This window comes from Anarhichas minor, unplaced genomic scaffold (assembly GCF_050575085.1).
Source record: "Anarhichas minor isolate MPS153535 unplaced genomic scaffold, ASM5057508v1 ptg000045l, whole genome shotgun sequence".
Lineage (NCBI taxonomy): Eukaryota > Metazoa > Chordata > Actinopteri > Perciformes > Anarhichadidae > Anarhichas > Anarhichas minor.
In genome coordinates, this window is record NW_027466491.1 from 7,320,380 (window position 1) to 7,334,863 (window position 14,484).

The following is a 14,484-nucleotide window of genomic DNA, read 5'->3' on the forward strand; positions in this document are numbered from 1 at the left end:
CAGAAATGTGAGTAGAATCTAATAAAATACTAATATTATACTTTGAGAAGGCGCTCACTCTCAAGCATGCATCTGTCTCCCTTTTGCCCCCTTTTCAATCTCCTCTATTTACTATGTTCATTTCAAATTACCGCCACTTTTTGTGAACAAAGAAACAAATCCATTGTGGGCTAATATCCGGCCAGTCTAGTTTCCCCCTCTAATATCGAAAAATATGATAAGATCATCGGCCACAGCTGCGTCTCAAGGTGTATTATCGTAAGCAACATCAGCTCAGACCGCAGTTTATCAGTGCCACTCACAACAGGGCCACCTCAGTCCGTGTTGCGACTGCGACAGCAAATGAATTGCTCGTGGGTGCCTGTGGGTGTGTATTAGTGGATGTCACAGCCATCTGGTCACAGTACCTCATGCAAGAAAAGGAGATATTGCCGAAGAACAACTCCCCACACCCACCTCACAGTGCAGCTCTGCAGTTTGAGATGAGAGTTGGAAAAATGAAGGTCTGGGTCGGGGAAACAGAGGGAGGTGTTTGTGTCAGTTTCTGCACCTCCCTGTGTCAGACCTCTGGGACGTGATTGCGCCGGTTGCGGCTCTTCCTCCGGTCCAGCAGGGGCTTCAGTTTGGCCAGGTCCCCCCTGAGAGGTCCAGGTGGCTGAGGCTGCTGCTGCTGCTGCTTCTTCTGCTGGAGGTTCTGGAGCTGCTTCCTCTCTTTGCAGTACTGCTGCACAGCCAGGCTCTCTGCTGGACTGAAGGCTGACAACAGGGTCTTGGGGTGCAACGAGGTGGCCCAGGCCCACGGCGACTGCTGTTTGTCCGTCAGCACGCTCACCATGGCCTCGCTCAGCACTCGCAGGCGGATCTTGGCGACGGTGCGTTTGAAGCTGTTCTCGGTGGTCAGGCAGTAGTAGAGGCCCTGGTCGGACAGCTGGACGGAGCGGATGAGGAGGCCGTGCTCCGTGGAGATGACGCGGTCGCTCGGCTTCACCTGTGGTTGGCACAATTAGGTTCTGTCATAATAACACCATGGTTTGTAGTGGAGATGTTGATTATGAATAAATACATATATATCTATCTCATTACGCTATGCCCTTTGAGAGATCTGTGTGCTCATCCCTCCAGTGTAGTTACATGTGATGTTGATTGGAATAAAGGAATGATGGACTCTGGATTTTGATACTCTGGTTCTGGAGAACCTTGATGGACAATTTGCAGATGAAAGATTCCAAATTGTTGAAATACTGAAAGAAGTTGAAATGGCAGTGAATGTGGAGGTGCTGAACGAAACCTCCTTCGTCGCCATCAATCTGAAAATAATGAGACTAAACTGATGCTGACACTCTAAATGCAACACTTTATTCCTTTTCCACCGACTACTTTAAAACCAGCTCGGCCTCAGTTTGGAAAAGACTCCAATGATTACACACCATAAAACTAAAGTGATTTATTTCAAGGCCAACGTCTATTCTCATGGGGAAACGGCTATAAAAACGGCCATTACTCTGTGTCAACTCCGCAGTGGTGAGAGCTTAATCCATAAAAGATTGTCCATGTTGACGCACTCTTGCCCGGCATTATTTAATCTTTCACAGCCTTTCAAGGGGTTAAAGGGGCGTCACATATTTGTAAAACGTTGCACCGCTGAGAATCCAGCCATTAGTCAAGGTCATCATGTTTGATCTGTATCACCGCTCATTACGGTGCTCCGTGTTTGCCGTGTCACTCCTCAGGCGATACAAGCACGTGAGCTCATCTGATTGCTATGACATGATTGCTTTAATCAGTTTTATCTCAAAGAGATTTATATCGGTGCCACGTCAACTTGTTGCATACGCGCAAAGGCGGGCTGTGATGTTGACCTTTGACCTCTCTAAATGTCAAACTGACCTCTTTCCTCCTGTCATTGTCCCTCTGAATGAGCCAGCGAATGGACGCCTGAGGAGACTTGGGAAGGCACTCCAGGAAGGTGGTGTTGTTTTTCACGCCGTACTGCGTCATCTCCACTGCGTTTCTGTAGGCTGACGCACACACACACACACAGACACACACACATGCACACACACACACAGAGAGAGAGAGAGAGAGTCAGGGGAGTCACGTCAGACGTCACTTGCTGACAGACACAAACCCCACAGATGGACTCAAATCTGTCTCAAGTCCCAACTGCGAGAGGGAAATATTGACACAGAGCTTAATGCGACACCTGCAGCACGGCCGACCGATCCCCCCACCCAGACTTTCTCAGTTTCTACAGCCTGACAAAATCTCCGCCAATGCATCGGCGCAACTCAGTTTCGTCTCATTTACCGTGTCGTTTTTGTTGTTGCAGCTAAATGGTTCATCACTCAGCTGGATGTATGACAGGGTTGCGACTAATTAGCGGTAATGGCCGTATGGCTGGTTCCCCAAGCTCGTTTTAATTTAGAGATGTAAACTGTTCACGGAAATGGGACACTCTGGGGAGCAAATCCTCTCCTCTCAGAGTAAAGCCTGCCATTACTACTGGGTGAATTTTCGTGATGGATGTTGAGCAGCACCTGGACACACAAAAACATACAGTAGCTGCAGCTACTGCTCCAACGTAAACAAGTACAATCGTTTTTGTTTTGGTTGCATTTGGTTGCCATCAAATGTGGATTTTTGTGTCAATGTCTGTGTAAATGTGAATCAGTTGTGGGAGTAGATTAATTGATTTGAGAAATGTTCCCTTTATGAATACATAGCATAGGTAACTATTTAAATACATACTGCTGCATGCTTTTGTTTTTTGGACACTTAAAATGGAAAAACAAGCTGAAAACACAACATTGACATATTATCACCTTGTAAATGTATGATCTTATCCTGCTTACACGTAGCAGCATCGGCGTTCATTTGATGTTTCGGTCCTGATGAAGGTGTTTTGTTTTTTGCCTCCTGAGAAAAATATCTGCCTTTATAGCTGCTTTTTTTTTGTCAGCTACTTGCTATTTTTGTCTGCAGTCTGGTGCTGGGCAGGTAACTTAGGGTGCATTTATCAGAGCTGAACAACTGCCTGCTGTTGTGAGGTTGACGACGGTGTAATTTGTGAGCCGTAACATCTTAACATAGAGCTAAAAGAGGCTTAAGCTCTGTCGAGCTGAGGGAAAACGCAAAGACGAGTAAAAAAAATGCTCTGTGGTTTTGTCCCAATGAGCGACACCTTTCACATAACAGTCATTTGATCATTTAATGTAAAAATATGGATCAGTGCAGCTTTAATTACCTTTTAGATTGAAACCTCTGCACTGAGTGAGTGGATTTCCATGCATGATGTCCTGCCTTCTGCTTCTCCTAAAAAAAGAGGAAAGGAAAACAGCAGTGAGTATAAATACACTACAGCTAAATACAGAACGAATACACAATCTTCCTCCTCACATGTCCGTCTCATTAAAACTGTGGAAGTAGCTGTCAGTGCCAAAACAATATGAGGAGAATCGGACTGTTACTCCTCTCAGCGGTGCACACTGATATAGAACAGCTTGAGGAAAGGAGCACGTAGACAGCTGACGCATTTCACACACATTGTCGTGCAGGAAAACAGGCCGCTCTCTCGTCCTGCGACCACACCAAACCTGACCTGCGTCTGACGGGAATGTCAAGAGACAACGCAGACGCATGCCTTAAAAGAGAACAGAGAGGTATCGGTTCATAAGCGAGGTGTCGCTCGTACCTCCTTGTCTGCGTTATGTCTAGACGGACGGAGGGGAACAACAAAAGGCAGAGTTAGTGACATACTTACGCTGAAGTGTTCACTGAAGGATTCCAGTCGCGTGATCTTTTTGGCCTCACAAGTTGTGAGCAGCTCTGTTCTGTTCTTGTTCAACATGTTGTTGCACATCATCTGTTTCCCACATTCAGTGTGGCTTGATTGATTTCATATTTGTTGCATAACTGATGAACACTACTTCGTTTGTCTGTTGGACACCCACAAGCTCACTAGGTTCTCATGGCAAATTGGGAAAAAAATGAACGCAAGTGAATGGGAATACTGTATACTATTCAATACATGCTGATGTTTATTTAACACTCGTGAAAGTTTGGAATAGCTGCCTTTATGACTGGGTTCCCTAATCAACACCTGTCAGCACAGAAGAAGACTTGTATTGGGGCTTAAAGGCTCTTGCATACTTTTTTTCTTTACTGCCATGAGAACAGTCCTCGTTGGACACTTGATACTTCTCAGGAAATTTAAAAGATGCTGAATAATGGCACCAAACCGCAGTTAGGAACCCTGAGGCTGTAAATCTTTGCGTACCTTTTGCCGGTGGGATAGAAGCGCGAGCAGCTGAGCCCGTCCCAGGCGCAGTAGGGGTCTCTGGCCAGGCAGCAGTCAGCGCAAGCCGAGCCGTAAGCGTGACAGCGGTGCAGGGAGACCTGCGAGACACCGAACTCCGAGCTGACGTACAGCTGTTGCTGTAAAGTAAACAGTTCAAATATCAGCCGCCCTGTTTGTCTTCATAAGTGGCCGGCTGACAGGAAAATGAGGCAGAGCGGCGAAACAATTACGGCTTATTATTTCCTGGCCTTTGGGAGGCTTATCGTGCACAGGAGAGTTCTGTTTCGTGCATTACATAGTAGCCACAGACAATGAATAGCATATTAAAACAATAAAACTGCACTTAATAAATGAGGTAAGTAGCTTACTTTTTTTGAGGATATTCTCAAGTTTGTAACAGGAGCTTGATTCTGAAAGAAATAGCACATACAAGAACCGGGTTAAGAGCTTTTAGACAATGTGCACAGTTCTATCACATTCTTAAAGGAATAGTTGGGAACATGTTGGGCAGAGAACAGCTCATCAGACTTTTATTTAATACAAAAAAACAGCCATCTAGGATCAGCTTTTTGCCAGATGTATCTTTTTGAAAACTATTTTGGGAATAAATGTCCTGATTGATGGACCGCTATGGTGCAGTGGAGGATCAAAGCAGCCGAGGCGTTTACATCTGATCACAGGTTGATCACACTTTTAGTGATTCAAGAAGATAAAAGAGCATGTGCGGAGGTTCACTCGGGGCAACGAACAGACTCTCGCAGTATGTTAGGATGTTTCCCATCACTCTACGCTGCAGAACATCCATCTCCCAAATGCCACCCTGTTTCTGTCCGTCTGCCCCTGGCCTTTGTGTTGGGGCCAAGCGCGCCCTCCTCCCGTCCCCTCCCTGCCTTTGATTTTAGGGGATGAAAGTAAGACCATAATGAAAGAAAGCGGAGAAAAACAGACAGCTGACCTTAAACACTTCCAGCTCCTCCAGGATCAGATCTTCATGCAGGGATTGATTGCTTGGCAGCACAATCACCTTCTGTACTGCACCTTTGTCTGGGGGCAGAAAGCAGACATGTCTTGAGTTGTAACTACACGCACGCATTAAACCGCCGTGTGAAACAGATATGGGCTACTCAGCCCAGACGGGGAAACTAGAATGCAACACTTGTGAAAAACAAACAAACTCCAAGTCTGTTTTCCTTTGCCCATGTTTGCTTTTGAAATAGGCATGATAGCCACGGGACAGTTTATAGCAAATCCAACTGCAGGGGTGAGAATGGAAGCTCTTAAGCCTACGCAAGGGAGGACAAGGGCCACGCATAGGGGCAAAATTCAACACAACCATCATCAACAAGGCTTTTTTTGTCCAGGGAGTTGGATCAGCGGAGCAGGGAGAAGGAGTAACAGCTCCTGGAAACGCCTGATAAGAGCGTCTCTCCCCTCATCCTTGAGACAAAGCAGCATTTACGGGGCTCAGATATGGTGAGACAGCTCTGGCCTCTCTTCGGGAATCCATGCGGGAGAAACAGAATGGAGAGGCTGCCTGATAAACACAAGCAGCTGTGAGAGAGAGAGAGAGTCCCAGAGCTGCTTTCTGAACGCAAACATGGGCACAAGTGGACACGCACGTGCACGAATACACGCATAATTATGTGCGCAAGCACACGCATAATATTCTGTTTAACCACCATTTTGTGAGAACAGAAACAAGAGATACAATATATTCTACACTTGTGCTCTCAGGAACATTTAATCTCATAATCAGTCTTACATTTTTCTAACTTATACCCACCTGCAGGTTTTCTCATCTGATTTCATAAAAATAAAACCATGCAAGGAGAAAGCCCTCTCCGAAAGTACCACGTCTTATCCCACTGTCTATGACCTCTTAATAATACATGCTGTCACGTCTGTTTTTTTAAAATTCGCCACCACACCCACAGCATACTATGCCCTCTGTTATCTGTTTTTCTGATTTCCAGCTGTGGCGAAAGGACTCCCCCCTGACAATCATTCACTTATTAAACACCTGACGAGAGAGGTTTTGTTTTATTGTTACTTTCCTTCAATTCACTGTAGATTAGTTTCCTTATAATAGCCTGGTTACAGCTCCATAACATGCTCATTAGAGCTAGAATAAAAAATGATCAGAGCCAATATTACCTCATATCAGATGCATCTGCGAATAACTTAACTGATAAGGAAAAAGAAAAAGCAGTAGAAAAACTGCAAAGATAAAAGATAAATATGCTGCTTGGTACATATTTTGGTGTGGGAAAGGTCAATTTTATATATATATATATATATATATATATCAATATAAAACAGTATAGATAATGTGGCCATAAGAAATTATCTCCACAAAAAGCTCACATGCTTAACCCCCCCCCCCCTCAAAGTTGGCTGTACTTTGCTAGAATCTGCCAGACCCATCTACATTCATACCTGTGCCCAGGAAGAGCACTTGGTAGTTGCCGTCTGCAGCCATGACCTGGTCCACGGCCACTGATGTGTATTTGTAGTCAGCGTTGGTCCGTACCACCAGAGGTCTCCGTCCCACTGGGTAGATGGGGTTGAACATGACTGGGTGGTTTCGTACAAAGGTCACCACGTCGTCTGGGAACTCCTTTGTTGTGTGAATGTCAGGTGTGAAGGCTCCACCAGGACACTGGAGAAACATAGGGGAGTGTAAAGTCTCTCATTGACAAAGGTTTGTGCATGTGCATATTCAGATAATATTAAAACAATATGTACAGATGATAATTGATCTGAATGGATGAAGGTTTTATATGGAGTCCCACAAGGGTCTATATTGGGGCCTTTGTTATTTTATGTATTTGTTACTTACATAAATGTGTGCAGTGCCAGAAATATTGCAGTTTCTTATGATGCAGATGGCAAACAAATATTTTCCTCTTCTTTTTGGTAATGTTATGAAATTTACTAACAGGCTGATAATACAAGACTTGTTCTCTCCCTACTACTTTTTCAGGCTTGAAATGTTGAAGGAGGTATGGTTTAGATGGATATTTGACGAGATATTTAGTTGTAGATGATTCCAAATTATGAATGAATGAATGACCCAGAAATTAACTTACAGTTCCGGGCCTTGGGTAAGGGATGCGTCCTTGGAAGGCCACCCATTGGAAGTTTGGCCCCTCTCTGTGAGCGAAGGGCCCGTTGAAGACGGTAAGGATGTCGGCCATGTTGTAGACACACACTGCCGAGCCTTTAAACACGGAGCTGAGGAAATGAGATGCATACTTTCAATGAAACACAACAGTGGGAACCGGCTAAGCCCACAACCTCGAGACCCACCCAGCTAAAGTATTCTGCACTTGTTTATTAAGATCTCTGTTTCTAAGGGTGTGCAAGTTATGGAGTCTGGGTGGAGCCAAAGCCACTCTCCGGTGGGGACAGCTCACCTCTATTCCCCTCATTGATCTGATGCGGCTTGGCTAAGTCATTTAAAACCACACTTCTTCACACATAAAGGAGTCTTTGTTGAAAAGGAGAACAGAAGCATATTGTGTGAAGTGGAGACGGAGGAAGAATCACAGTGTGGAGAAAGGAATAACATCGAGGTAAGAGACCTCAAGGACCTTGCTGTTTGGTTTGGCTGTGTTCTTTGAGCCAGGATACTCTACTGTAACCTTTCTATGATCCTGAGCTAACAAGTGGATCGAGGGCCTGTGACAGGATCTGGATCAAGTGACCATTCCTTTAAACCTCCTAATTTGCCGTGCAACCCCTCCCTTTTGGTTCCCTTTTGACTTTCGGCTAATCGAGAGACGCTAAATCGGTTTATTCAGTGTGGTTGTCTTCAATTACCACAGAGGCTTAGTCGGCATGGGGTGAACTTTTCCTTCCTAATTTTCTTATGTCAAAGATTTACTGAGGTAGGAGAGTTTAAGAAATTAATTTTGATTAAATGTCCCTAATTGGGTTGAGAAAATACTCATATAATATCAGAATTACTACGAACAAGGACTGTAATTCGGAGGCAAGTGGGCATTTAAAGCTGGTTAAAAATACAATAAAACCAAAAAGAAAACACGGAGGCACAAACAATCACAAAACATGTGTGTTGTGTTGTATTTGTCTCTTTCTCTTTTACTGGAACTGGAACTGGTTGGTCTAAAGTGTTTTAGGATCATTTTAAACATGGCATACATACAATACTTATTAAATACTATTCTAAGATACGATTAAAAAGAGAAAGGTGACCATGTTCCTTCTTGTTTTCTCTGAAACCTGACAAACAAGGCTCATGTTTCCCCCATCTGGAAAATGCAATAATGAAATTCTCTCTGCACTCTAAAAGTCCTGCTGTGTAGTATTACTCCATCCAACAATATGTATCATGTTACATAATCTCTATCAGTGCATACTATAAATATATGTCTTGCAGCATAATAATGCACTGCTGCTTACAATCACGAGGACAAAAAAATCAAAACGAAGGCCATATGGTGGCGCCACCACGACGCTGTAACTGATAGTTCATCATCTGAATAAGCTGCTCTGCAACATGACACATGACGTCTCTATACAACAGGCTCTTTGACAAGCACATCCCCTCCCGCTGATATCCAGTCAGTAATTAACATAACCACTGAGGCCTGCAGGAATGTTACACTTGGCTTCATCGCCGTCGGCCTTACCTTGTGGATGTGAAGACTCCAAACACCAACAGGCCCTTGGGCTGATCGGTTTCCAGCAAAAACACATTTTCTGAAAGGGAAAACACACATGTGTAATACTAATAATGCCTACAACAAATTCCCTATATCCCAGTTCACCTCATCCTGCAGGTGAGATTGCCAAAAAAAGTGATGAATGCATGAATTAATAACTGCACATGTTGACAGATTCACTGGTCTGATGAGCTAAATGGAAAAGCAGCTTAATGTGCTCATAAACCAATACAAGGTAACCAAAAACAACAGAACAATTGTTATGAAAGTTGATAAAGGGTTACAGCCCTAATCCAGACCAAACAATGGAAGTTCCACAGATTGTTTATGGAGAAAGCAATCGCTGGAAGTCTTGGAACAAAAATAACGAGCTTTCGGGAATTAGGATGGTCTCGAGTTTTCCAAAACACAAAGTTTGTTTTAAACTTGTTAAATGGACCATGAAAATAAAATGGAGCATGGACGTCACGCAACCAATAAAGGCCATATATAACGTGTAAAAAACAACACAATGGCGTTCCTGTTACTTCATGCTACTCACCCAGTTCGTCAAAGTGAGTTTCGGTACCGTCGTCCTCCAGAACTGAACACACCATCCTGGCCTTAAGGAAGGTGGTCCATTTGTTCACCAGGCTCCGCTGTCCTCCGATGTCACTCTGCAGACAAAAGCTGCACATAGCAAACTCGAATCCACCAAACATGCATTACCCATCTATTTAGGCACACGCAAAGGCACTCACCGGACACACTCTGGCCACCATGGTGTGGATGTTTTTAGTATTTCCACTGTTGTCTGTCAGCCTCTCACGGAAGAAAAAATACAATTTGGCATCATTGGGGTCTGTTCCGTCTGGTATCAGGTGGGCATCAATGAAGATTGGCTCTGAATGCAAAAAAAGGGAATACATGGAGACTTTAACAATTAAGAAATAAATGGAAAAAATACATGTGCAAATTCATCAATGTATTTATGCATATAAATCCGAAATCACTAGAGAATGTTTGCTCTCACCACTCAGCCACTTGGAGTTGTGCTGGTCTGTTCGCACTGCATTTCTCTTGGTCAGGCTCCTGAAGATGGCAGCATCTGTCCCCATGAAGTCAATATACATGCCTGAGAACAGCTCCTGGTCTAGAAGAAACACACAGCAAGTCAACGATATGCGCACATATTTTGCAGAACCAAAAAAACAATAATATAATATGGATATAATACACCAATATTTGTTTCTTTGACGGATAAATATGTTCTATGAATGGCTTTACAGTCGGTGTGTGTTCTGCTGCTAATGAAATACTCTGTTCTATCATTCCTTTACCCTCACTTCATCATCCATCAGGTCTGGAATATATGTACGGAGGATGTGGGGCAAATTGGGGAAGGATTAAAGGAATGTGGCCCGCATCCAAGCTGGCTCACTAAGGAGGGAGTGTTGACGGCACAGACGGCCACAGAGGGTCCAAAACATGCGGATGGGGAGACGAAGTGCAGATCTTATCGAGTCCAGACAACACCTCTGATTCTCTGAGGCTCGGAGAAGCCACATCACTGCTTCACCAGCCTTTCCCTTCTGACCTCGACTCCATTTGGCAGAGCACCTTCCTTCCTGCCCCTCTAGGTTATTCCACCCTCCCTCCCGGGCATCTCTGAAGGAGATCACTAGCTGGCAAAAGCTGCTGCTGACACGGCCGTGCTCAGGTGACAGAAAGCAGAGCTGAGGGTGCAATGCGTCGCCGAGCGTTAAGCCGTGTCAACAGCAACCCAACACTCCTCGACCAATCAGAGAGAGAAGGACAGAGAGGGCGCGGCCTGGCCTGAAGGAGAGGGTGCTGTGGTGGTTTGTGTTTGATGTGTATTGAAGTCGCCTCCTCACTTTTCATTAACTATTACAAACTGACATTTGATGGCTGGGGTTGCTAAGAGGCGCACTACTGACTGGGGCAGATACTGAACCAATCAAATTACAGTACCAACAGTGTTACTCGGAACCAAAACACAAACGAATGGGCCCTTGCTACTGTAGAAAAACAAACAAAACTTCAATTTGTTTTTGGTACTACCAACTTTTCAGGGTTGGTGAAAAGGTGGAGGTAGGAAACACCTACTGATCATGACGGAGACTGTGTTCACTTTAGGGTTGAAGGAGCACCTCCCTTTTCCAGATTCGGTCCTGGAGTCGATGTGAAATACTTGTTCCTGTGACGGAGAAAAGAGGAAATCAGAGATTGTGGAGACAGTTTTATATGATAAGCCATTCCGTCCAGTATCTTCTACCACAATAAAACTGCAAGTATATAGGAGCATACCATGAACGTCCCACTAGGTAGCCCTGCTTACGTTCCCCTTCCTTTTGGTTCTAAGCACAGGAATGGTCCTGCATGAACTGGCCCATGTGGAGCAGTAAAAAAACAGAACATTCCATTTGGAAGGAATTTCCCTGCAAATGTGTTGGATCTCTTCGTCTCAGGTGGAACGGCTGCCAAGTTTAAACCCCTTCCCTGTGGCGGACAGTCCAAACGCCTTTTACAGTATAACTTGGGCAAATTATAGATCGATCCTGTCCCATCCTATGCAGGTCTGGTTCAAGGTGGTGGTGGTGGTGCTTCCTTGAATGGAGATGAGGTGACGTCAGCCGAGGAGAATTTTCCAAGAAAATGTGTCTGTTCGCCAAGAGGTTCTGGAGGTGGACTGTCTCCATGTGGTAAACCATGTCATTAACCACTACACCACAATTTGATGTTGTAATGAGCCTTTAAAGCCCCATGCACTCAAAAATGTGCTTATTGTTGGATCACTGCGATGTTTTACCTTTTTTCTTTGAAAGTATGTGCAGAAGTTGATGCTAAAAGTCTGTTTTCACATTGATCTGCAGAAAAAGTAAAGGGATCACACCCTATACAAGATTTAAAGACTACATAAAAGACTACTTAATTCAGTAAGATGGGCATTTATTGCTGTGCATCATTAACTACGCATCTAAGGAGCACGTTTGAAAAACAAGAGACAAAAACTGTGACAAATGTAAATAATCTGTCTTCCTGTTGCAGCCACTTCATCCAGTCTAAAAACCCAACATAATAGTCTCGGGCACGTTCTCACGGGGCAGCTTGTTACACTTAACAGATCCCTTTTCGTGAGACATGTTTGAGCTCACACGTTGCAAACAGAGCAGTCTGCCTTTCAAACAAAACCCCCAAATGACAAAAGGCACCGCGGTGCGGAAAGAGCCTGGTTGGGAGCTCACCCGCTCTGCTTGTTAGCGCTTGGCAGCGGTCGGCAGTCTGTGGCTAAACGCTGTTCACTCGGTGAGCACTTTTCTCCTGGAGGGCTTCCTCGCTCTCCCACTTCCAGAGCTGTGTGGCCGGAGATGAGAGCGCAGCGCCCAGAAATCAGCCATCAACCTTCTATCCCTGACACAAGAGCTCCATTTTCACCCTCTTATCCTCAGCATCTCCTCTCATGTGGCATCAAACTGACTACATAGAAAACTTTGCTTGTATAAAGTTATGGAGTCTATTGTTTCATGTGGTGACAATTCCAAACTCCTCGTAGTACAGTAAACGAATACGCTATTGTTAGATAAAATCGCGATCTGACACCGGCATGAATTTAATTTCAGGCAAAGATAAACTGTGAGGAGAGTATTGCGAGTTCATATGCACATGGTCGTCATCTACTGCATACATTTTCATTTCTTGGGGACTCAGAATTATGGCAATGGTGTACTCCTTCCAGTATTGAGTGCTGTAAAGACATTCTATTTCATATTTTGTTTGGAATCCCTAAATAATTAGTCAATATCTGATTCTTCAAAAAATGAGAAAAGAGAATTTTACAAGTACTTAATCTCTCTCTCAGAAGATCATTTTTGCTTACTTGCTCTGGGTGGCAGTCTTCTCACTACTCTGACTTTATTACGCATTCAGGGCTGTGACATAAACAGTAAACACTATTTTTTAGGGAATAACAAAGAATACGAGTTACGAAATACTGTCTCAACGGAGTAATGAGCACGTCAATTACACTAACTCAATTATGGTAATGTAATTAGGTTTACTGTTAAATAACCACAGGGGAATCACTGCATGTTCTTCTGCTCATTATTTCTAGCTTTACAAAACCCGCCAAACCCCCTCCACAGTTTCTTTTTTAAATTTAAGTATAAATACTAAGATTTAAGGACCAGATGTTTTTATTTTTACACTCTGAAGATCATGTTAGTGGTGTAGTATCATTCAGCAGCCTGCAGCGTATCCTATAGTCCTTTAATGTGAATAAATTAGTAAACACATGGAGAGTTTTGGTTGAGTTGAGTAATGGCTGTGTTGACCACCATGGCCAATGTCCCCAAAAACATGGTTTACACCGTCAAGAGTTTGTATACATATAGTGAAGTGAATCCGTCAACGTGCTCCCACCTCTGGTCTGCGGCCCCTGTTGATGTACACACAGACGGGACTGTACGCTCCGCTGCCACACATGAACAGATGAGTTCTGTTGAACGGCTGCACCACCCGGATGAAGTTCCCACAGCCATGCTGGAAAGCACCGATAAACAAAGAGAGACACGTCAAACGTTCAGTAGGTTAGAAACAATAAAATAAAAAATGTCCCTCAGATGAATTACAATGAAATGTTAAACCTACAGTTAAACAGTCAACTGTTATAATGTATTGGTGTCTCACATCACTTCATGTAGCTTTTGAGAGAAGAAATAAAACATTGTTCATCGTACAAAATACATGGAAATTTATCATTTATAGGCAATAAAATGCAGCATTCTTCAATTCAATACACTCTGTATTGCTGCTACAGCCTAACTTGGTTTTGATGGCTAATGTTTGCTGAAATACTGTTGTACAACACAGATTGGTGAGTCGACTTCATGACATTTCTTCATTTGAGGTACTGTTACAAGCATTCCAGTTTTACTTGTCGTCACGGTTCAGCAAACGTTAGAGTTGCTTTAATGTTATTCAACCTTGAATAAACATTTAATACAATAACAATATAAATAGCAGTTGGCATGCACTCTAAAAAATAATGACTTTCACATTTTCTTGATCTAGGCTGTGACGCAACACACTGAATCAGACATAACAGGGGATAAGGTCTACTTCCTGGTGTGCAGCCAAGGTGAATACCGAACCCAGAGCTTGTTTATCTCTCCTGAAGTATCCTATTCCATATGAGGGAGTAATTCAAACTTTATCTCACTTCTTATGATGGGTATACAATCACATGCTGCACAATCAAACAGTCCCACAGCTCACTGGTCTGGTATTAAGGCCAGTGGAAAAAGAGTGTCAGTGGTATATGTGATCTATCTAGTTAAAGGCAGATCACTGATCCATCTCTGCTTTCGCTTCCCAAACACGAAGGGCAGAAGCGGTAGCGCTGGACTTTGTGGCTAATTAAGCCTGAGCTTGCAGAAAACGAGCGGAGAAAGGAAGGGAGAGAAGAATGGAGTGGGGAGGAGAGGGAAAAAACACATCCAG

The 14,484-nt window shown here is 43.8% G+C and overlaps 1 protein-coding gene across 1 annotated transcript in view; it reads right to left on the reverse strand.

Annotated features, from left to right (window-relative positions):
- Positions 1 to 559: 559 nt before the first annotated feature.
- Positions 560 to 14,484, reverse strand: part of sema3c (sema domain, immunoglobulin domain (Ig), short basic domain, secreted, (semaphorin) 3C) — a 29,640-nt gene continuing 15,715 nt past the window's right edge. Inside the window, exons 4-17 of the mRNA XM_076111587.1 lie at positions 13,405 to 13,524; positions 11,092 to 11,182; positions 9,998 to 10,117; positions 9,726 to 9,868; positions 9,527 to 9,641; positions 8,953 to 9,022; positions 7,387 to 7,531; positions 6,734 to 6,956; positions 5,253 to 5,341; positions 4,666 to 4,707; positions 4,277 to 4,434; positions 3,245 to 3,312; positions 1,888 to 2,018; positions 560 to 988 (exon numbers count right to left, since the gene is read on the reverse strand). Of these exons, the coding sequence (XP_075967702.1) occupies positions 560 to 988; positions 1,888 to 2,018; positions 3,245 to 3,312; positions 4,277 to 4,434; positions 4,666 to 4,707; positions 5,253 to 5,341; positions 6,734 to 6,956; positions 7,387 to 7,531; positions 8,953 to 9,022; positions 9,527 to 9,641; positions 9,726 to 9,868; positions 9,998 to 10,117; positions 11,092 to 11,182; positions 13,405 to 13,524 (1,944 nt within the window). The remainder of the gene's footprint in view (positions 989 to 1,887; positions 2,019 to 3,244; positions 3,313 to 4,276; positions 4,435 to 4,665; positions 4,708 to 5,252; positions 5,342 to 6,733; positions 6,957 to 7,386; positions 7,532 to 8,952; positions 9,023 to 9,526; positions 9,642 to 9,725; positions 9,869 to 9,997; positions 10,118 to 11,091; positions 11,183 to 13,404; positions 13,525 to 14,484) is intronic.